Below are 23,400 nucleotides of genomic sequence, written 5' to 3' on the forward strand. Positions count from 1 at the left end.
ATATATATATATATATATATATATATATATATATATATATATATATGGCTGTGTTTGGTCTTAGTCACGGCACAGGGGATCTTCCTTGCATCACGTGGGATCTTTCCTTGTGGAGCAGGGACTCTCTAGTTTTAGCGCTAGGGCCCAGTACTTACGGGGCTAGGCAGTTGAGGTGCACTGGCTTCTTAGCTCCCCAGCATGTGGGATCTTAGTTCCCCCACCAGGGATGAAACCTATGTCCCCTGCGTTGCAAAGCAGATTCTTAACCATTGGACCACCAGGGAAGTCTTGTGAGGTGTATTCTTAAAAGACACAAGGAAAGGTATGAGTGTGCATGCCCTTCTGCAGCACTGGAGTTTGGGACGTGGTTTAGTTTTAGCCATCGTGGACTTTAGTGAAAGACTGTGGTAGGATCCTCACCGGTAATCTTCTCCTCTGATATTCTTACTTCTTTGTAAATAAATGTCAGCAGGACAGAAATAACTGGAACTCCAGGAAAGGGATAATGACAGAAGTCATCAGCAGGTGGTGACAGAGCTGGCAATATAGATCTCCTTACATATACCATAAACCGGGTCATTCGAATGCTTTCTTGAAAACTACCTCTGCTGCTTTTCCCAGCAACGCTGGGGGAAGGCAGGACAGACACTAGAGTCTCCATCTGCCTGATGAAACACTGAGCTGCAGAGAGAAGTCAGTTTTCAAGGGTCCAAGGCTGAAAACCACATCTGGCTTCTCCTATAAAGAAACCAAAGATGTAGGCTGAGTAACGTGTTGGCTAAGAGAAACAAGTGGTAAACGAGGGAAGAGTTGGAGACTTTAAATTATTAATAGCTTCTATAGAGGGTTTGAGATGACTCCCTTACCCTGAAGTTGAGGATAACACCTGGTTGTCTGAGAGAAAGGGCTGGCACTGGAGCAGGTGCTCAATTAATGTTTAATGAACAAATGAAACAGGGCGTGAGACAAGGACGGGCAACCTGAGAGAGGGCCTTACTGCCCTGAACCGTGTTTTGATTCAGCACAACGGGTAAACAGAAGCCTTCGGAGAGGGTTCAGAGAGAAAGCACTAGAGGAGAAACTCCTTGCCTTATTGAAGAACAACTGTACAAACTTTTATACTCAGATTTTGTTTTTTTTTTTCAACGACGAGATCTAAAATAATGAACAAGAATTCTGCCTTCCAACCAGTCACTGTGGCAAACCCCAGAGACAAGAGTTTTTTCAAGCTTTGGAGCTGCTCTGCCTTCACCCCTGAAACGTGCTATTGGAGCGACCCAAGGCTTCTAAAGAATAGCAGCAGCTTGCAGACGGTTAATCACTGTAAATTCAAGCCCGTCAGAAAGGCTCGGGAGCTCCAGGCGGTCGCGGGCTCGGAGCAGCGTCACCCAGCGGGCAGACGCAGCGGCTGCGCTCCGGGGCCTCCCTCCTCTCCACAGCGTTCCGGCGCCGGCGAGCCGCCAACTCCGGGGCGGCCGGCGTGGGGGCGGGAGGACACTCCGCCGGCGCTGGGAAGGCGGGCGGCGGCTGAGCGGGCGCCGCTATTGGCTGGCCGGGCGGTGGCGGAGGGGCGGGGCCGCCGTGATTGGCGGGGGGGGGCCCAGCCGAGGGGGGCGGGGCCGTTATATCTGAGGAGTCCCCTTCGCGGCGCAGGCAGTCGGGCTGCTGGAGTGCGGCGCCGCCGCGGGACCCGGGAAGCCGGCTGACGCGCGGGCTGGCGAGGCAGAGGGGGGTTGGTGCGCGGCTGCTGCGGGGCGTAGGGCAGGGGTCTGCGGGGCTGCCGTCTCCCGGGGGCCAGCCTTGCCGATCCCGGAGCTGAGTCTGAGCCCCGCGCACACCAAAGGCGAGGCGGCTGTGGCAGCAGCGGCGGCCCCAGCCATGCTGTGCTATGTGACGAGGCCGGACGCAGTGCTCATGGAGGTAGAGGTGGAGGCGAAAGCCAACGGCGAGGACTGCCTCAACCAGGTGAAGACCGGGGGCCCTGCCGGGCCCCTGAGGCCGGGGTCGGGGGGCGGCCTCGCGGTGGTGCCGGCGGCGACGGCGGCGGTGGGGAGTGCGCCTCAGGCGCCCGGCCCGCGCCCCCTCCTTCCCGAGGCCGTAGGGGCGCGCGGCCCCCTTCCTGGCGCGCGCGGGGGTGGCCCGTTGGTGGGGGTGGGGTGGGGGCGCGAAGACGGGCAGCGGGCCTGCCACCGGGTCGCCCAGCCCGGCACTTTGCAGGAAGAAAGCGGCCCGGCACACCTGCTGCAGGTGGTGTGTGCACGAGGCTGCCTGTCGTCCCCGCGGGGCCCGGCGGCGCCACCTGCGTCCCGGGATGAGGTGGCCGGAGGCGGTCGCAGGTCCCTCAGGTTGCTGGGCAGACCAGCCGGGCCCCTTGCCTCTCACTGCTTCTCAAGCGGACGGTTCACCTCCCTGCCTCTCCCGATTCGCTGGGGACGATGGGTTTGGGTCATAAACTCCTTGGTTGTCTGTCAGCACGCGCGTTTCCTTATGAGTGAAAAACCGTTCCAAACAGCGGCTAGCGGTGTGGCAGACGTCAGGATTTGCTCTCAAGTGAAACAGTGTGCCTTCAACCCACCTCGACCTGAGATGTTTGGAAAGCCTTCTGTAAAGCTTAGCAGACACTTGTGGCGTGTTTCCTCAGTGTGTTTATTTTTTGGAACCCAGATGGTTAAAATTGTCCAGATAATAAGCTGCCAAATCAGCTGTGCAGATTGTGCTGGTGGAGGGAATTCCAGTGATTGGAGTAAGAAGGAAAATACCCCGTGGATTCCCCTCCTCAGGCTTTCTGGAAGGCTGCATTTTGAGAACTCCTTTTGTGTCTGCCTCTATACCACGACTAGTGGTTTAGCATCACTGGAACCTTAGAACTTTGTTTTTATAGCCTACAACAGGAATTGTAACACCGTTGTTGAACTTTGTGTGTTTTTTTTTTAAAAAAACATATGCAAGAATCTTAGATGGAGTCTTGGTTTGCTTTGACCACATGGACCGCTTGCTTATCTATGCTGCATTCATTTTTGTTTTAGGTGTGCAGGAGATTGGGAATTATCGAAGTTGATTATTTTGGACTGCAGTTTACGGGTAGCAAAGGTGAAAGTTTATGGCTAAATCTGAGAAACCGGATCTCCCAGCAGATGGATGGGCTAGCCCCTTACCGGCTTAAACTGAGAGTCAAGTTCTTCGTGGAGCCTCATCTCATCTTACAGGAGCAGACTAGGTAAAATGATGCTAAAATAAACCAATGTCAAATAGACCTTTGACTCCTTTTAGGGAGAACCACTGCACCTTCCCAGAGATGCTCACAGGCACGTTTGTTTTGATACAGAGGTTCATAACTTAAAAGTTTTCCATAGCACAGTTCTTTTGTTGAGGTGAAAAGAGAGCAGCATAGTTGCCCAGGGGTACATTTTCCAGCTCTTGCGGTATTTTTCTTGTCTTTATAAACAATGGGAGAGCAGGGTTGAATTCTTACAAACGTTTGAGATCAGCGCCACAACTCAAAAAAATTCTTAAAAAGAAAGAAAAAAGACCCAACTGAGTTGCTGATAACAGCATCTACTGCCCGATAGTAACCTCTGCCTCAGCAGTGTTACTGTAGGTCATTGCAGACTGTTCCAACAGAAAGCAGGAAACAGTTCCTCTTGGGTTACTTAAACTTGGTCAACTTCTTCAGCCTAGTGTCAGATTACAGTGTGTAGCAAAGAGCTCTTTTTCCGAATTTTTTAAGTTTTTCAGTTTCTTGCAAATGCAGTTAAGAAAACTGGTCTAATGCCAGTAGGAACATTACAAACACATTACACATGATTGTTGAGTTTAGATTGCTAAATTTCTCTCTCTACTTCTAGAAAGCTACCAGTAGTGCGAGACAATTGGAGCGTGTGGTTTCCTTTTTCACACAGAAAATGGATTCTCCCCTGGACTAGACGTAATACTTTTCTCAAGGATGAGCTAAGCTAGGAAACTGGTGTTTAATATTTATTGCTGAAATGCAGGAGACCTAAATCTTATAGTGGTATATTTATTTTTTTAAAAATGGAAAATGACTACTTTTAAACACAGCAAACTTTGGATCTTAGTTTTAGTGTTTTCCTACTTTGGCTTGGAAATTTGCCATGACCATAAAAAATGTGAGTGTGACAGTTTTGAGTAATGATGAGTGAGCTATATTCTTTAGCATTTTTTAGCATGTCATTTTTTTGGTCGTTTACCAGAGGATGGCTAGACACACATTTTGAAATACTGTTTATTTGAGTTTGAAATCTCTGCTTTGCCTTGTTATGGAGCTTTAAAGGGTGAGGGAAATGTTCAATTTTGTATCTAAGAGAAGCTAGTATATTGAATTCTTAGTGCTTCTAAAAATGTCTTGCAAAATATTCAAGTAATTCCATGTTTAAGAATGTCTTATGTCAATGTATGGCAAAACCAATACAGAATTGTAAAGTAAATAAATTAAAAAAAAAAATAAAAGATAAAAAAAAAAGAATGTCTTAGCTGTCTGTATGACATCAGGATAGGTTGCACTTTTTCTTCTTTAACTTAAAGCTGATTTTGAATGCTTCTACTTTGCAGTTCAGTTTGATAATTTGCAATTGAGTAAGAAAAAAATATATGTATATATATAAAACACAACCTCTTGGAATTTTCATTGTTTAGTTTTATCCTGATTTTGCAGTTATTTCAGGGCCTCCATTTACAAATGTATTTTGATGACACAAATTTATTTTTTTAATCTGCAGAAACTTGGAGGACTAAATACATCATTAAATGGTAGCAGTCATAACAGTATAACATGTGCATTTGTATTATAAATGCTTACAGATTTTACAGTTTGCTACCAGACATTCTTTACCTGTGCTTTCTTATAATAGAGTTAATAACTATTATCAAATCCATTTTATTCATGTAAGAAATACATTTTATGAATTAGAATTGGAATCAAATTTCCTACTTTATTGACTCAATTGACTTTGACTCTTGAGATTCAAGCCTAATAGCACTCAAAGAATGCACATACCTGGTTAGACTCAGTAATTTTAATTGATTTTCATTCCATTTGAAATCATACCAAAAAATTCAAGTGATCTAAACTTTTGATTTTTAAAATATTAGTATTTCACTTTTCTGTGGGGTTGTCTGAAGTAACAGAATTTTAAGAAAATGCCACCTAAAGTGTATATAGCATTCAGCTTTATAGTTATTTATAATTAGCTTTGTACCTTTTCATTAGGAACATAAGTTGTGCTGGGCCCAGTTTTGCTACAGTTAGCATTGTGTTTATGTGCCAGATACTACAGAACAGGAACACTTATTTCCCCTAATGTTAACATAGTAAAGCTGGTGATTAATGTTTTTGATGTTTAATCGTTTGTTATAAAATATTGGTATAAAATGCCATGGAAGTAAAATAGATCTAATTACATAGTGAGTAAGCTCAGCTTTGCCAGTCCAGTTATGAGAGGTGATATTGTCGCATCTCCATGAGGGTACACTTAGTATACTGAAAGTGTCTGGACAGTTTATTAAATGGTACTGAAATATCCTGGCCAAGCTGTCCTCCATGGACAATTAAAGCAGCCTGCTTTCGGTAGAGCTGGCCTAAGGAGGGGCAGTTCATACATTACTTTGCATCAAATTAGGGAGGCTGCTAGAGAATGACAGGTGGAAAGGCCTGTCTAATAGCAGTCCTAGGGGCCACACGGAAGCCCTGCATTCTAGGTTCAGCTCAGCCACCAACCACCAGCATAAATAGCCTTCTAAGACTTGAGACCTGCTAAAAACCCTAAAAGAGTTTCTTTAAGATCCCTTCTAGCCGATTTTCTTTTCTTTTTTTTTTCCTTTTGGCTTCTATTTCTCTTCATAACACTTTTCTAATGCTTTTTTCTAGATAACATTTCTCTGAAGATAGAAAAAACATTTCCAGTGTCTGCTTAGACAGGGAAGTAGAGTTAGTCTGGTCTCTGATGTGGCCTAATTTTAGATTTGATTCTTTACTCAGACTATTTTGTTTGCTCTTGAATGAGGAATTCTGGAAAGTAACCGGAGAGGCTTGTTTAGACTCAGCTGGAACATTTCAGAGAGGAAGACAGCAGGTATTTTCAGCAGATGTTTGCCATTCTGTGGATTAAAACGAAACGTGAGACTAATATATTCTGAAAATGGATCTGAAATCTCAGTGATCTTTGAAATTCTTACCTTTCAGAGGCTCTTGGTTATTCACAGCAATTCCGACCAGATTTTGTCAACATTTTCAAAACCAGAGGTTAGAGAACTATATGCTTCAGGGATAGTAGGTATTTATACCATCCACTGCCAATAAAACCTTTGTTTCTCCTGACTTTGCCATGTTTTAGCAGAGCTCTGTGTTCTTTGCTAGGGGGCACCCTTCTTAGCTAAGATTCACCAACACCTGAATCCTTTATCCCAGAGAACAATCCTCATACAAGCACTCCGTGAGTGCTGAAGTACATGTTCATGGAAATGTTGTAATCCTGAATGTCGCACCCCATAATAATTAAAGTTGTGAGCAGTGATGAGTGTGATTGCAGGCCCCAGCTCACTCATCACTCCTTGGAAAAGCCTTCTCTAGGCCCACTGAGGAGACTGAACTCTCCAAATATATCATGCCGCTTTCCTTTACAACGTTTAACGAATGTGTAGCACTCATTTACTTTTGTGACCATTTGCTTATCATCAGCTACTTTAATCTAAATTCCATTAAGAAGGAGCTGATCAACCATGTATCCCCAGAGTCTAACAAGTACCTGGTATGTAAATATTTGCTGAATCAATGAATTAAGAACTTGGAAGTCAGTAAAAATGGGGTTAACTGATACTGATAATACAAATTTTCTTGTAGATATTGACATGTTTTGCCAGTTTTCTTCTATAACCTGAAAAGTTTGAGATGATCTAAAAGAAATCTCATCATTAAAAAAATGTTTTCTAGCGGTTCTTCTTGATTAATAATTTGCTCAGTGCTTGGCATTCTTCTGTTTGCTTGCTTCCTTCCTTCGCCCCCTCTTCAAAGCCGTTTGTTCATTGTAGCTGTTTGTTCTTATCAAGGATGAACGACCACCCACCTGGACCTTTTATGAAGTTCAGATAGTTTTCAGGCTGCAGGCCGGCTTTATCTAATTTCAGCCAATTTGTAGGTCCTTGATACTTATTAAATTCAGTTTTTCCCCATCTCCCAACAAAAATCACTTAGACGTGAAAGTTCAGGAATGATGGCATCACTGAAACCCACAAAGCAAATACCACATATAAACTATAGGCAGAGATGAGGTGATAATCTCAAATCAGTCCACAGCTGAATCACGTTGACCTTAGCCCATGCCTGTAATCATGTTCAGAATCTTATAAAACATTGTCACGAGGGTAAATGTTGATTACAGAACTTACCTTTGTGTGATTCATGATGGGTAAATTCCATAGGATGCATTGTAGGAATATTATGTTTTTTATATCAACTACATGTCTAAGAGTGGAACAACACATTCTTTTTTTTTTTTTGATACGCCCAAATATAACACCCCAGGAAAGTAAAAAAGGTTAAAAACAGACATGTATATTATTTTCAAAGAAAGTATTAATTACATTTCTGAATTCTAATTTGTTAAGTCTTTCTGCTCAGAATATGGGATGTTTGTGTGGTTTTATGTTTATTTTAGCCACAGGATGCCCACCTGGGTACGTTCAGTCTCTTTTTGAACTTCTGATACTTATATATACATATAAAATATCAGAGAACATTGAGAAATTGATTTGTAGCCAAAATGAACTTTTCATTTTGAATGTCATTATAAATAAAATCTGACTATTTAGAGAGCACTAAGGGTCAGACCCTGGAGAAAGCAATGGCAACCTACTCCAGTGCTCTTGCCTGGAAAATCCCATGGACAGAGGAGCCTGGTGGGCTGCAGTCGATGGGGTTGAGAAGAGTCGGACACAACTGAGCGACTTCACTTTCCCTTTTCACTTTCATGCATTGGAGAAGGAAATGGCAACCCACTCCAGTGTTCTTGCCTGGAGAATCCCAGGGACCGGGGGAGCCTGGTGGGCTGCGGTCTATGGGGAGTCGGACACAACTGAAGCGACTTAGCAGCAGCAGCAAGGGTCAGACCCAGGGTGACCAGTGGGATTAGGTTCCAGGTATATTTATTCTGAGTTGTGTCCCTAATTCCAGGCCTCTAATCTAGATTGCTGAGAAAGAGATTGTAGTTGACACTCTTAAACTCTGCGATTGCCTGGATTGTTATTTTCCCAGGGACAGCTATCTCCAGTGAGTGAGTAATCACACCTTTTAGAAGTGAGATTTTATGCTTCCAGGTATTTTTTCTGGAGTGAGTTGTAATCAATTTGAAGTTAGGAATTTCTGTCACCTGTACCCTCCTTACCATTTAACTGCTTTGGAGCCTGAGGAGGAAGCAAATTTATCAGTGATTCCCATTTTACATTTTGGGTTTTGAGAAAGATTTCCTTAAGCCTGAATAGAGACCTGACTTGGTAATTACTGGCTGTGACAGTTTTCTCAGTTGCAAACTTTCCATGAAATGTGTTAGAGTTGATGGTTCATTTTAGTTATGGCTCCTCATTTGAATTCTGAACCTTGACCCTATTACTAGAATTATGTTCTTAATCTCTTAACTATAAAGGTTTTCAAATGTATAGATAAGTTGAAGATTTTTACATTGAACACCAAAAACACCTAGATTCTGCTATTAATAGTTTAACATTCTTGTTTTATCACATATTTATCCACTTATTGGTCCTTCTACCCATCTATCAGTCTATTTTTTTATGCCTTTCAAAATAAGTTGTAAGTAGATATCTCCCTAAATACTTCACTATGCATGTCGTTAACTAGAAATCAGTCTTTGCCTACAGTTCTTTTTTTCTTTTGATATAAAATTTCATATGATGAAATGCATAAATCGTAATATTCCACTTGGTGAGTTTTGGCAAATAGATGTACCTGTTTAAATGAAACCCTTTATAAGATTTAGAATATTACCATCACTCCAGAAAGTTCCCTCATGACCTTCTGCAGTCATTCTCTACTCTCCTTCCCTACCTCCACCCACCCCACTCCACAACCAGGTTGTATGTTTTTCCAACATAGATTAGTTACGCCTGTTCTACCTCTTGTCAGTGGAATCACACAGTAGGTATTCTTTTGTGTCTGGCTCCTTTTGTTCATCATAAATCTTTTGAGACCCATCGTCTTGTATACATTAGTGACTTGTTGCTGTTGATTGCTGAATAGTATTCCATTGTATTATGTACTGCTGTTTATTTATCCATACTCCATTGATGAACACCTATTTTCCAGCTGTCATGAAGAAAGCTGCTATAAACATTCAAGCACAAGTCTTTTTTTGTAGACATGTATTTTCATTTCTCTTGAGTAAATAAGATTGAAATAGCTGGGTCATAGAGGAGGTAATTGTTTAACTTACAAGTAACTTCCAGACCTTTTCCAGAAGCAGTTGTACCATTCTGTGCTCCTGTCAGCAGTGTGCGGGGGGCCAGTTCCTCCACATTCCTGTCCGCCTTCTGCTGGGTGTGCAGCGCTAGCGCACTGTGGTTCTAATTTCTACATGTCTATTGATTAATAACACTTTATCATCAGCTTATTGGCCTTTCAAACATCTTTTGTGAAATACCTGTATGGGTCATTTGCCCATTTTTACTTGTTGCCTTTATTTTTGAGCTGCACACATTCTTTGTATATACCAGTTTTTTGTCAGATATTTGTTTTATATGTGTACCTTTTTCTTGTGATTTGGCTGGTCTTTTTTTTTTTTTATGCATTTTGACTGGAGGAAGTCTTTAATTTTGGTTAAGTTTCACTTATGCACTTTTTTCTTTTATGATTTTTGCTGACTGCATCCTGAGCAACCTTTGCCTGTCTCCAAGTCATGAAGATACTCTCCTGTGTTTTGTTCTAAAACTATTACCATTTTGGCTTTTATATTTAGGCCTGGATCCATCTTGAACTGATTTTTGTTGCTCTGGAGTTTAAGATACAAAACAAATGTATAGCAATTCTGTTGTGGTTAGATAATTTTAAAATATAACCTGGCAGTTAGAGCTTGTGGTTTAATGAGTCATTGAACTGAGGCACGCGTTCAGGTGACCTCAGTGGGTGTCTCACTCTGTGAGGGACTAACCAGCTGTTAAAATGGAGAACCAGGTTCAGTCAGTCTCTTGGGGAGAAATTCACTTCAGTTATTGGGACCGGAGAGTTTTTAAAAACAACTGTTTAGTAGTTTGCCTGCAGTGCAGGAGACCTGAGTTCGATCTCTGGATCTGGAATATCCACTGGAGAAGGGAATGGCAACCCACTCCAGTATTCTTGCCTGGAGAATTCCATGGACAGAGGAGCCTGGTGGGCTGCAGTCCATATCCGCAGAACGTCAGATACAACTGAGTGACTAACACTTTCACTTTCAGCCATTTTAGAGATGTTTTAGTTGGTTACTTCATTTGGAGTTTAATAGTGAATGTGGATATAGTTGTCTTATATTTGTGTCATGAAAAGCTTTTCAAAATTACATAACCAGCAAGATAACTGGAGGGCAGTAATAGAGAGTAACTGTCCGTGATGAACAGATCCACAACCCCCGATTGGTTTGCAGAAAATTCTGCTTTGATTATTAGATGATTTCTTTATGAGACAAGGCACGGTTTAGAGGAGAGTATTCTGATTACAGTTCTTAAAAGATAAAAGACCTAATTTTATGGCTTAAAATTGTGGAAAGGAATTCATTTTAAAAATAGAGGAAATTCTAAGTACGTATTTCTAAACAAAACGTATTGAGGATGTGTGGCTCTTTTTTTAAATTAAAATATATATCCTTATATTTATTCCTATTTTCTTTTCTTTTTTTTTTTTTTTTATCTTCCCTAATGCTGCAGTAAGTGTGAATTCATGAATGCAAAGACATGAGTTAGCTGGTAACTTTTCACTTTGGGCTTCCAAGCCGTATCCTATGCTGAAAGTATCCAGTTTCTTAGTAACTGAGTAAAACTGGAAGAATCATGAATTTCAAGGTGCAGCCAAAGGAATGTTTAGAAAATGAGCTTGTCTGTTAAGACATATTCATAGACATTTGCTTAAGACATGATTTTGTTCAAAGGCTTTCTGTTTATGCTTCTAGCATGTAGCCTAAATTGAATTAGATATGCCAATCACTTTTGATCTTTAGTTAAAAAAAAAACAATTCACTGCAGGTCTGACTTCTTTGAACACATCTACTTATTTTGAGAATATTGGTAACCTTTAACCCAGCCTACAAAAAGGGAGAGGGTGAAATCCATGAGCCAGTCAGTTACAGGCCAAATAGTTCAAGGGGAAATAATAGAAGAAAATACTTGACTCAGAACCACCCCTAACTGTTGAGCCATCCCTGGATTCCTTGCTGGCAATGGTTCTGCACACCCTGTCATCCTCCATCTGGGAAGAGCACATTAAATAAAGTCGGCTGACGGCCTGCCGCCACTGTGACCTTTGCTATCGCTACTCCACGTGCTCTTCTGGAGAGCATAAACTTGTCACCTAAGTGCCAGTTTGCAGCCAGAGTTATTTTGATAGGATACGTTCCTTCACACCAAAAGACTGTAAGTTCCATCAAAAGAGGAACTATCACATATATTCACCATTGAACCCCAGAACTCCAGCATAGGGCTTGGCACAGAGATGATGCATGACGGACTTGTTGACTTGAAAAGGTTGCTTGGTTGCCATGAAATGGCAAAATGCATGAAGCGCCCTACCAGAAAGTTTCTGTAAAGAGGGGGATTTTTGTACTTAAGAGGGTAGCAGTCGCAGTACAGCCTAGAATGTGGAGTATATAGAAAAGGCTATTGCCCTCCACCCCCTTTTTAAAAATTCCAACTCACATGCCGAGAAAGGATCAGTGTTACTCTCAGGCCGCTGGCCACCTGTTAATATTTTGTTATTGCTTCTCTGCCTCTAGAAGTTGGCATGGATAATTTAGAAAAAGAAATTGGACTGATTTTGAACCTCTTCTTTTGCCGGCTATACTAATCTCTAACTTAATACCTAGGAAATCAGTTAAAAGACACTTTCACATAAGCAGTGATTACATTGAGAAGACTTAGTTTGACTGATACCCTTGAAAATCTTTCAGCACATGCTTTCTTGTTTAATGTAAGCATATACTGAGGTTTTTGTTTGCTGCTAGCATGTCCTCTGATGACTGCAGAGACAGAGGTACATAAACCAAGATGAAGTTTACTGAATGGTTGTCTAAAAAGCCTTCTGGGGACTGAAGCAGTGTTGCAACACCAAGATTTTATGGGGCTGCTAGATCTCAGTCTTTGGATATTTCAAAACAAGTTATTTTTGTAGTCATTTCTTTCCCCCAGTAGGGACCCCCTTCTCAGTTTAGCAGTATGTCAGAAATACTTTAAAGACAAGCAGATGTTTGGTTTAATAAAAACCATGTTTGTGTTCTCTCAGTGCTATTATGCATTCTTACTGTGATTTCTTCATAGGGGGCTTTGAATGAAAAAAAAAAACACTGCAGTGTTTGGCAGAGTCTGATAATTTTAAACATTTCTTTATCATTGTAGAAGGCACAAAATGTTGAATTTAAGCATTTTTTAAGGGAGGATTAATGGCTCTTGTCAGCCCAAAGTTTTGAGACACTCAGCAGTGCCCCTCCTTGTTTTTTCTAGCCTCAGGTTCTCCTGGCTCGCATTGTTCTCATCCCTTCTACCTGGGTGTCAGACACAAGACTAACATAAAGAAAAGTGACTTGAGGACTCGAATAAGGGTATCCAGCTGAAGGGGGAAGCTGAGTTTAGGAGCCCTGTTCAGAGCTTTACAATGAAGATCACAATTCATTTGTTAATTGAGGGAGTAGTGTGGCATTTCAGCATGTTTGAAAGGATGTATTGAGTCATCAGGGAAAGTTATACTTCTGCATTTGCCAGAGACAAATTTCATAACCCTGGTCAATCTGTCTATGATAGTTTAAACACTCTGTTCAGAGTCTTAGGCAATACAAATTGTCAGGTAACAACATCTGAAGTTTTCAAGGATTCTAAGTTTCACTTACTTTTTGGTAAATGTGGAATGCAGTGTTGCGTACAGTTAGGACAGGGTCAGATGGAATGAAACTAGGATGAGAATATAAACTAATTGCAGACAGTGTGTAGTTTTATGTACATTTATAGAACTCTCTGATGTGAGACGCACTTAGAAAGTCAGTTTACATGCAGCTAAATGGTTTGTGTGTGAATTAGACAAAAGGGTATCCAGATGAGGGGATAGGAAGAGTGGCCTTCAGGACAGAGGGAACAGCAAGACCAGAGATGTGGGAGTGTGAATGTGCTTGGTTTTTCCAGAAAAAAAGAATTGTCCCTTTCCTGGGGCATAGTGGCTGGAGGGAATGACAAGAGTGCACATGTGTCTGCTCAGTCGCTTCAATTCTGTCTGACTCTCTGCGACCCCGCGGACTGTAGCCTGCCAGGCTCCTCTGTCCGTGGACTCTCCAGGCAAGAGTACGGGAGTGGATTGCCATGCCCTCCTCCATGAGATCTTCCCGACCCAGGAATCGAACCCGCATCTCTGATGTCTTCTGCGTTGGCAAGCGTGTTCTTTATCACTAGTGCCACCTGATATGGCTGGAAATCTGGGGCAAGACATTGAGAAGTCTGGGTTCATGCTGACAGTGTGCTTCCTTGGCAAACAATAGGGATGTCTTGAAGGATTCTGAGCAGAGGAATGGCAAGTCTATATAAGAAGCAAGCAGCTTGGAAGATGGATTCATGCAGAGTCTAGAAGAGAGATCAGCCTAGGGGATACTGTAAATTCTCTGACAGTTGAGAGCTACAGTAGGACAGAGGAAGTAAAAACAGGGAAAGTGGAACTAGATTTAAAAGAATTTTCAGAGATAGAAATTAGGCAGAAAGAAAATGAAGAATCAGGATTGAGTGTGTGGTAAAAATAGCAAGTCAGTCTCTGGTTTCCACTGGGAGAAAAAGTGGGTTTGGGGAGGAAGACAGTTTGGCTCTGAACAAGGTGAAATTGGGATACTGAAGAACACCTAGGGGCGAAGTCTGTAAGCTCTTGCACATTTGCGTATGAGTCTTAGCAGAGAAGTTCAGGTGAAAACGAGAGATTTGAGTGTCATTTGAATAAGATATCAGTTACACATCAAGATGAAATTTTTCTGATTAAGATCATTTCTTTTGAAATGTATAATGCAGAAACGTGTATATAATTATTATGTGTGTATGTACTCCTTAGACTTATTTTGCCTTACTCCTCATAATTTTAATAAAAGGTCTGTAAGTGTAAGCATTTCCCAGGTAGCTTTCTACCCTGCTCTGTTTTTCTTACTTAAAAGGGATTATGGAATTGCCACGCAGTGCGTCTGACAACCATGTTAGTCCCCCAGCATAACCTCATTCTCACATTGCTTTGCAGGCATATCTTTTTCTTGCATATAAAGGAAGCCCTCCTGGCAGGCCACCTCCAGTGTTCCCCAGAGCAGGCAGTGGAACTCAGCGCCCTCCTGGCCCAGACCAAGTTTGGGGACTACAACCAGAACACGGCCAAGTACAGCTACGAGGAGCTGTGTGCCAAGGAGCTCTCTAGTGCCACCTTGAACAGGTGAGGCCTCACTTCAGGCTCCTGTTTGTTGTCATGAATCTAGCAGATTTATAAGACTCTGCAGGAGAAAGATCAAACTATGATAGATACAGGTAATTTGTGAGGTTGAGACTAGACCATTGCCCACTCTAACCAACTGTTTTCAAAAGATTCTTATCCTTTTCTTTGAGAAACTTACAAACAAAATATAATCCACATAAGTAAATGCCCTTATACAAAATGCTGTGTAACAGAAATTATAAAGTCTCTTGCCTTTTAAGAATGTAAGTCTCTTAGAGAGTCTATCGGATATGTTGACCTTTCCTTCATCCCAGAAAGGATTAAATCAAGAGACCTAACATAGGTGTTTTAATTATCTATTCATGGGTAATGAGTTGCCCTCCAAAACTTAGTGGCTTCAAACAGGAAACATCATCTCACAGTTCTCTGGGTCAGGAGTCCGGCGTGGCCTGCCTGGGTTCTCTGGCTTCGGATCTCTCAGGAGGCTGCAGTCAAGCTGCCCATGGGGTTCAGCCTCGTCTGAGGGCCCAGCTGAGGGAAGGATCCGCTTCCAGTTGGGCTCAGGTGGCTTGTTGTTGCCTGGCCTGTGCCCTCACCACATGGGCCTCTTTCCAGAGGCTGTTTGATAACATGGTGACTAGCTTCCCCCAGGACAGGCAGTCGGGTCAGAGCAAGAGCCAACACCCAAGATGGAGTCTTTATAAATTAATCTCAGAATTGAGTGACAGCCCATCCCTTCTGCCATAATCTGTTCATTAGAAGCAGGTCATTAATCCAGCCTATACTCAAGGAAGGCCTGGTGGCTCAGACGGTAAAGCGTCTGCCCACAGTGCGGGAGACCTGGGTTCGATTCCTGGGTTGGGAAGATCCCCTGGAGAAGGAAATGGTAACCCACTCCAGTACTCTTGCCTGGAAAATTCCACGGACTGAGGAGCCTGGTAGGCCACAGTCCATGGGGTCACAAAGAGTCGGACACGACTGAGTGACTTCACTTTCTTTTTTTCATACTCAAGGAAGTTATATAGGGGCGTGGATACCAGGGGGTGGGAATCTTTAAGGACTATGTTGGAGGCTGTTCCACCCCAATAGGTAAAATAAATCCTGCATATTTAAGTTGCAAGTGACCTAATCAATCCCATATAATGCTATATTATAATGAAACTTAGAAAATAAACTTAGACAAATGCATGAGACATTCCTAGGTATAAATTTCTTACATATATTTTTAGAGATTTTCTGTTGTTCTTTTAATTCATCCTCATCTGGCATCCCCAGTAGTTTTTTCTACTAAATATTTAATAGTTGAGATCTTGAACAGTGTCTTAAAAGTATTTTATAATAAGGTTGCTAAATAGATGAAACATCAATAATATATAGCTCTAAGTTTTTATGATTCATAAATGACAGTGTCATTCTAATTCACTAGTGGAAATAATAGATTTCTTTCTGAAGACTGCATCAGTTAACCTCTCTGTACACTCTGGCCTTTTGGTGTCTTACAGCATTGTGGCAAAGCATAAGGAGCTGGAGGGGACCAGCCAGGCTTCAGCCGAATACCAAGTTTTGCAGATTGTGTCAGCAATGGAAAACTATGGCATTGAATGGCATTCTGTGAGGGACAGCGAGGGGCAGAAGCTCCTCATTGGTGTTGGACCTGAAGGAATCTCCATTTGTAAAGATGACTTCAGCCCAATTAATAGGTATCCCAAGTCTTAAATTTGTTTAGAACCAAGTGTGCATATACTCTTGTAGCTCTGATCATGAAAATAGGAAGTGGAGAGGGATTTACTAGACAGTCATCCTTTAGGGATAACACGTTTCATTTGGGGTAGGTACATTAATTTTATTCAGGCCTTGATAACCATTCCATTATTTTTTTTAAATGTAGGCTTAAGTGTACTGATCTGACAGAGTTAATATTTCTCAAATGTCATTCATGGCTATAAAAATCTCATTTCACCTACACACAGTCCCCCAAAACTCACTCCAGCACTCCTCTTCACTTACCCCAAGTGCTTTTCAATGAACCTTTATAACTTGTGAGCAGAGTGCTTATCTGATGGTCTTATCTGAGCATCTGGTTTTACGACTGGGCCACGGCACATGGGAACCTCACTAGGTGCCCGCGCAGTGGCGGACCTCCCCTGAGCTGGCTTACTTTTCTCTTCCCCCGTTTCAGGATCGCTTACCCCGTGGTGCAGATGGCCACCCAGTCAGGGAAGAACGTGTACCTGACTGTCACCAAGGAGTCTGGGAACAGCATCGTGCTCTTGTTCAAGATGATCAGCACCAGGGCGGCCAGTGGGCTCTACCGAGCCATTACAGAGACACACGCGTTTTACAGGCATGTTACCCACCCCCCCCCCGCCGTGCTCCGTGACCCCAGGATCTGCCTCAGGGCTGAGGTTTCCAGGTGACAGCAAGCCTCCTACAGTTCCTGGGATCATTGTGTCAGTGAACCGTGTACAGAGTTTAAGAAATCGGCTATTTGTGAGCCCTTCATTTCTGCCCTAGCAGGGGTCCTTCTCAACATTGTCCTGCTTTTCCTTCAGAATGTGTGCATGTGGCGTGGAAGGTTTGAGTGTGAGCTGCACAGACTCGCTCCACTGCTCATCTCTTAGCCCCTTTCCTCACCACCCCCACCCTCCCCACCCCCTGACCAAGGTAACTCTGAGTGAGGGCTTGTTCAGTGAAGGCTTGTTTTTGCCCTTTCCCTGCAGGATAACCCAAGTTGTTTTTCCTCCCTGGGAGAGTAGCTGCTCTGAATCCTCAGTGTGTAATGAGGATCCCTCAATAACCATATTGATTCCCTCATTTCTGAGGGTGCTTTAGTGTTGTGATTTGACTCAAATATTTGGAAAATCAAAAGCTACAAAATGTAATTGGCAGGCAACTGAACTATTTTATATTAAAATAGACACATTGTGAAGCAGAATGGAAAATTTGTAGAAATTTTTAGCATAAATCCAAGGTTACAAAGAAAAACGTCCCTTTTCTCGCCATAAGCTGCCTTTGACTGTAGCTACTGTCCATGGAGGTGGAGGTGCCCTCTGTGTTCACTGCTGCCCAACCAGAGGTCCTTCCTCAGGAGACATTTGAGAAGCATAGAGGTGGCATCATTGAAATACTTAACACATGCGAGACTGGATGGATTTATTTTCATGCATGCAGACAAGAATGTTAAATGTCTGTGGACATGAGCCTCCCTATTCACGGCAGCATTTAAGGTCCGGCTCGTGGGGACACCCAGGCTTGTCAGCGCTGAGGTGAGTGTTGCGTCTCTGTCCGTAGGTGTGACACGGTGACCAGTGCTGTCATGATGCAGTACAGCCGAGACCTGAAGGGCCACTTGGCTTCTCTCTTTCTGAATGAAAACATCAACCTGGGCAAGAAGTATGTCTTCGATATTAAAAGAACCTCCAAGGAGGCATATGACCACGCCAGGCGGGCTCTATATAACGCGGGTGTGGTGGACCTCCTACCCAGAAGCGACCCCAGCCCCCCAAGCTCTCCCCTGAAGTCCTCAGAGAGCAGCACCAGCTGCAGCAGCTGCGAGGGCCTCGGATGCCAGCAGAGCCGCGCCCTCCAGGAGAAGCTGCGCAAACTCAAGGAGGCCATGCTGTGCGTGCTCTGCTGTGAGGGTGAGATCAACTCGGCCTTCTGCCCCTGCGGCCACACCGTGTGCTGCGAGGGCTGCGCCACCCAGCTCCAGGTGAGGGTCCACCTGGCTCCAGGTGAGGGGGTCTGCCTGGCTCCAGATGAGGGTCTGCCTGGCTCCAGGTGAGGGGGTCTGCCTGGCTCCAGGTGAGGGGCTGCTGCTTAGCTGGCTGCCACAGGCCAGGTGCTGACTTGTGGAGGCACTGATGGAAAATGTCCATGTCCACCTGGGGAAGGTCTTTGTATTTGGTGACTAGGAAGGTGTGGCCCTTAGAAAACAGTATAGATTAGCACACTTTTCTCGACAATGTAATTACTAAACCACAGGCTTCTTTCCAGTCCTGGAAATGAGGATCAGATTTACACAGTAAGACATCTCTAGTTGGTTGGCTGAGCTGGGTACTGGCATCCAGGCCTGTTGGACTGGATCTTCCAACAAGATCTCCCAAAAGAAGGCTGAACTCCTTCTTTTCCATTTCATGTTTTCTCTGCTTCCTGACACTTAGGAGGATGGTGTCTTTTACTTACTTACTTATTTGGGGAAGAATTCTTAGAGTTTTGGGTGGTAGTTAACTCACAGTAGGTTGTTGCCTGATTATTTATGATTCATTTCCTTTTATTACCAACTGTGTTTCTCAGGTCCCCTTGGATTGGCTGTCAGTTAGCAAGTCAAACTACTTTTAAAGTTTGTACACAAAATAAAAGTACCTCTTACATAGTAGGTTTTCCTTTCTTGTACCTTGCATTTCCTTTTACAATAATTTTTTCAGTTTGTTTTCATCCCCCAGAACTGTTAGCTACATGTCGCTGTGGTTTTATGTAAAATTAGCCCTAAATAACTTCTAGTCCTTAAGAAGCTGCTAATTTCAGAACTATTTTTAGGGCAACACATGACCCAAGAGGATGCCTGCATTCTTCCTTAGACTATGCAACACACTCTTTCCCCAGGAGTGGTCATGAATTTGCCTTTTTCTGTCCACATTGTCCGACCCTCACACCTAAGGCTCCCCCTGTGATTGAGGAGGGGATCTGCTTGCTGAGAGGCCAGCTCTGGGGTAGGGGTGTGTGACTGTCCTGTGACTGGAGCAACCATGCTCCCTGGCCATGTGGCATCCACCCAGTGATGTTGTCCAAGCCAACTAGCCAAGGACACAGTCTCTGGAAGGGTCTCTGGGTCTCCTGGTCCCTGCCCGAGGCTTCATAGTCAGCACACGTGGGGACTACAGTCTCATCTCACAGCAAAAGACCATCAGTAATCATTTCACTCACTGTGCCGTGTTTAGAGTCTGATTGAAAACCCGATTAATTTCCTTCAGTTTATACTTTTTCATAATCTTTAGTTTTATTTACTTTTAAAGCTTTTTATTTTGTGTTGGGGTATCAGTTCAGTTCAGTTGCGTCCAACTCTTTGCGACCCCATGAATTGCAGCACGCCAGGCCTCCCTGTCCATCACCAACTCCCGGAGTTCACTCAGACTCACGTCCATTGAGTCAGTGATGCCATCCAGCCATCTCATCCTCTGTCGTCCCCTTCTCCTCCTGCCCCCAATCCCTCCCAGCATCAGAGTCTTTTCTAATGAGTCAACTCTTCACATGAGGTGGCCAAAGTACTGGAGTTTCAGCTTTAGCATCATTCCTTCCAAAGAAATCCCAGGGCTGATCTCCTTCAGAATGGACTGGTTGGATCTCCTTGCAGTCCAAGGGACTCTCAAGAGTCTTCTCCAACACCACAGTTCAAAAGCATCAATTCTTCGGTGCTCAGCCTTCTTCACAGTCCAACTGTCACATCCATACATGGGGTATAGCCAATTAATAATGTGATCGTTTCAGGTGAACAGTGTAGGAACTCAGCCATACATAGACACGTATCCTTTCTCCCCCAAACTCGCCTCCCATCCAGGCTGCCACACAACATTGAACTGAGTTCCCTATGCTATACAGTAGGTCCTTGTTGGCTATCCATTTAAAATATAACATTGAGTACATGTCCATCCCCAACTCCCTGACTATCCCTGCTTCCCATCTTTCCCCCTGGCAATCATAAGTTCATTGTCTAAGTCTGTCTTTTTCTGTTTTATAAGTAAGTTCATTTGTATCATTTAAGATTTTACCTATAAAGGATGTCAGGCTTCCCTTGTGGCTCAGATGGTAAAGAATCCGTCTGCAATGCAGGAGACCCAGGTTCGATCCCTGAGCCAGGAAGATCCCCTGGAGAAGGGAATGGCAACCCACTCCAATATTCTTGCCTAGAGAATTCCACGGATAGAAGAGCCCTGGTGAGCTACAGTCCCGACTCTTTACAACTACACTTTCACTTTCATAGGTGGTGTCATACGATATTTCTCCTTCTCTGCTTGACTTAACTTTATATAACAATCTCTAGGCCCATCCATGTTGCTGCGTATGGCATTATTTCATTCTTTTTAATGGCTGGGTAATATTCCATTGTATATGTGTATTATCATCTTTATTTTTAATCCTTTGTCAAGTGCAAACTTACAAACTGGTCAGAAAGCAAAGATCTCTCCCAGGGAAAAGCTAGAAATAATTGTGACCACAGCGTATTTAGAAAATGCACTGTAACAGGTACCACAGGTAAACACTGAAGACACAGATCCGAGAAGGTGTCCTAACCTGTAGTGCCGCTTCTTTTCCAGTCGTGTCCCGTCTGCAGATCACGGGTGGACCACATCCAGCACGTCTACCTGCCAACGCACACCAGTCTTCTCAACCTGACTGTGATCTGATCTGCTGTGCACTTATAGGACATGCCATGTCTCCATGAACTGCACTAGTATAAGCTATAAAAAAGATAGATGTGGAGAGAAAAAATACTCCAACACCCATCTGCCATGCAACGTATAGGGGGAAAAAGACCAACAAGGAAGAATAGAAAGAATATAACTACTTCTCACCGCCAAAATGTACCATGTGTAGAATCAGCACCTGCTGGGTGGTGACCAGGGGGAGCTCTGGGACCCAGATACATTCCTTGGACTTTCCTTCTTTTTATGATCAAGTAAGGAATCAGGAAAAATCTTTGACATCAGTTAAGTGGCAGCCTAACCCTAAAGTGGGTACCTTTTAGAAAATGATGTTTTAAGTCTCCTTAATGTATCCCAAGGTAAGTTTCCTACCTGCAGCCAATTTTGTAAGAATTCGTTTTAAGGATTTACTTGGTTCTTTTTGTACGGGTCACGGAGCTGGACATTTTTAATAGGAAAATTTTTCTTAAAGAGATAGTCATCGTTTTAATGTCACTTCTGTTTTTTTCTAACTTGTTCAAAATGATTGGGAGGCAAGCAGATTTAAAAATCGACTCGGGAACTTTTTTTTAAAGTGGGCAACAAAGTTGTCAGATTTAAACCAGTCTGGCCAGTGGAAAACAGATCACTCCACATGGATGGTTTCCTATCCCTTCTCTCTCCCTTCTTCCTAACACATCCCCAAGCCTTTCAATGATAAAATGCTACCAGTTTAGTTAGACGATTTCTATGTAGTAGTTGGCACTCCTTGGGCCTCTTGAGTTGGGGGAACATTTTAAGATTGAAAAGGGAGTGCATGTTCCTTGGAAGGGAGAGCATTGCTCACCGAGATGACGCTTCGTGGCATACAAATGGGGTGGTTCGTGAGTTCTCCCATGCACCCTGCTCCAGCTTCACCCAGTGGGGTTGCTTTTGCTTGATCCATCAAGCCTTTTACAGCCTTATCATAGATGTCCTAGAAATTATATGCTTTTTTTCTTTTTTGGTAGTAAATGCTTAAGTATTAACTCTTTGTTGTCCCTCTATGTTATAGAGGGGTTTCGGGTTTTTTGTTTGTTTCTGTATTCTTAATCATGTTTTTCCACTCCCACTTGGGAATTTTGGACGCTGGTCAGCTTGTGGGTTTTCTAGGATGTTGGGAAACCTAGATGACCTTATTGGGTGCAATACTAGCTATGTTAAAGCTAGAAACCTACACTGTCACTTTACTGAGATTTCTGAGTATACTTTCCATATTGCCTTAATGTAGCAGTAATGTGTTTATGCATTTGTTTCTTTGCACAGACATTTTGTCAAATATTAAAACTCTACTTTTTTATGGCACATATTAGCATATAAGCCTTTATTCCAAGAGGTATTTATTTTTTCACTTGTAAAAAATAATGTTTCCACATAAAGAACTCTGTTATATCCTAGAGGACTTCTGTCTTTTATATTCAGGATAATAAAGACTTTAAAGCAAACATGGGTGTTTGTATCATCATAGTGATTGTCATTTAAGCCAGTTTTTAATCATTTAAAAAGAACATGGATAACATCCTGGTTGGTATCTACTGTGGTCCTTCATGGAAAGTTTGAAAATGTTCAGGGTATTGGCTCTAACTGAGGAGAATGTTTACCAGTTACTCATTCATCTCTGTTTTCTGGCTAATAGGATTGGAATGTAGGTGACAGTGGGGTCATATGCACAAGCAGAAGAGAAGTTGGGAAAAGGACTGTAAAGTATTGGAGAAGGAAGGGAGTGGCAAAGTTGAAAGTTAAAAATGTAAACCCAGGTGGTACCACTAGCGTGTGGCCTAGTCAGGACAGGTGAGTGTCGTCCTGGGTCCCAGCAGAGACAGTCCCAGGCTGCAGACATGATGGCTGCCTTCCGTAGGACAGCTTGCCTGCTTCTGCCAGTACCTCGCTGCCCTACATGTGCCAGTGTGTGCTCACGAAGTACGTTGTGGAACAGAACAGCGCACGTAATATAAAGGACTCAGAACTATCTGTGGCAGTTGCATAATTTCAGCTGCTGCAGAAGTTCACTACAAGTGCAGTGACTTTAAGTAAATAATTTTCTAAAAGTCAAGAAAAGCAAGATTTGTTTTGCACAAGTCAGCCCACCATCAGTTTCTAGAAATTAACTCATTTGTTCAGTCAATATATTTATTGAGCACCTGCTAGGTTATTATGCAGCACCGGAAATTTAAGAATGACCGTGACATGAATGATATAGGACTTAGCCTATAATTTACACTGTTTTCTCTCTATATAGGAATTAATATTCAGAATCATAGAATATTAACACTGGAGGGAATCCTAAGGGTGATGGTCTCAAAATGCTGGCCA

The 23,400-nt window shown here is 43.0% G+C and overlaps 1 protein-coding gene across 1 annotated transcript; it reads left to right on the plus strand.

Moving 5' to 3' along the window:
- Window positions 1-1,655: 1,655 nt before the first annotated feature.
- Window positions 1,656-22,534, plus strand: LOC120869942 (myosin regulatory light chain interacting protein). Its single transcript, XM_040249303.1, has 7 exons — window positions 1,656-1,965; window positions 3,027-3,217; window positions 14,462-14,647; window positions 16,150-16,347; window positions 16,827-16,991; window positions 17,939-18,359; window positions 20,962-22,534. Exons 1-7 carry the CDS (start codon window positions 1,879-1,881, stop codon window positions 21,049-21,051), a joined length of 1,338 nt encoding a protein of 445 aa, XP_040105237.1. The 5' UTR covers window positions 1,656-1,878; the 3' UTR covers window positions 21,052-22,534.
- Window positions 22,535-23,400: the final 866 nt, after the last annotated feature.

The sequence above is a fragment of the Oryx dammah genome, unplaced genomic scaffold (assembly GCF_014754425.2).
Source record: "Oryx dammah isolate SB20612 unplaced genomic scaffold, SCBI_Odam_1.1 HiC_scaffold_11, whole genome shotgun sequence".
Classification (NCBI taxonomy): Eukaryota; Metazoa; Chordata; class Mammalia; order Artiodactyla; family Bovidae; genus Oryx; species Oryx dammah.

Coding starts and splice junctions, on each gene's coding strand:
- LOC120869942 (XM_040249303.1), top strand. CDS start 1,879: ATGCTGTGCTATGTGACGAGGCCGGACGCAGTGCTCATGGAGGTAGAG. Junction 1,966..3,026: donor GCGAGGACTGCCTCAACCAG/GTGAAGACCGGG, acceptor TTTTTGTTTTAG/GTGTGCAGGAGATTGGGAAT. Junction 16,992..17,938: donor GAGACACACGCGTTTTACAG/GCATGTTACCCA, acceptor CTCTGTCCGTAG/GTGTGACACGGTGACCAGTG.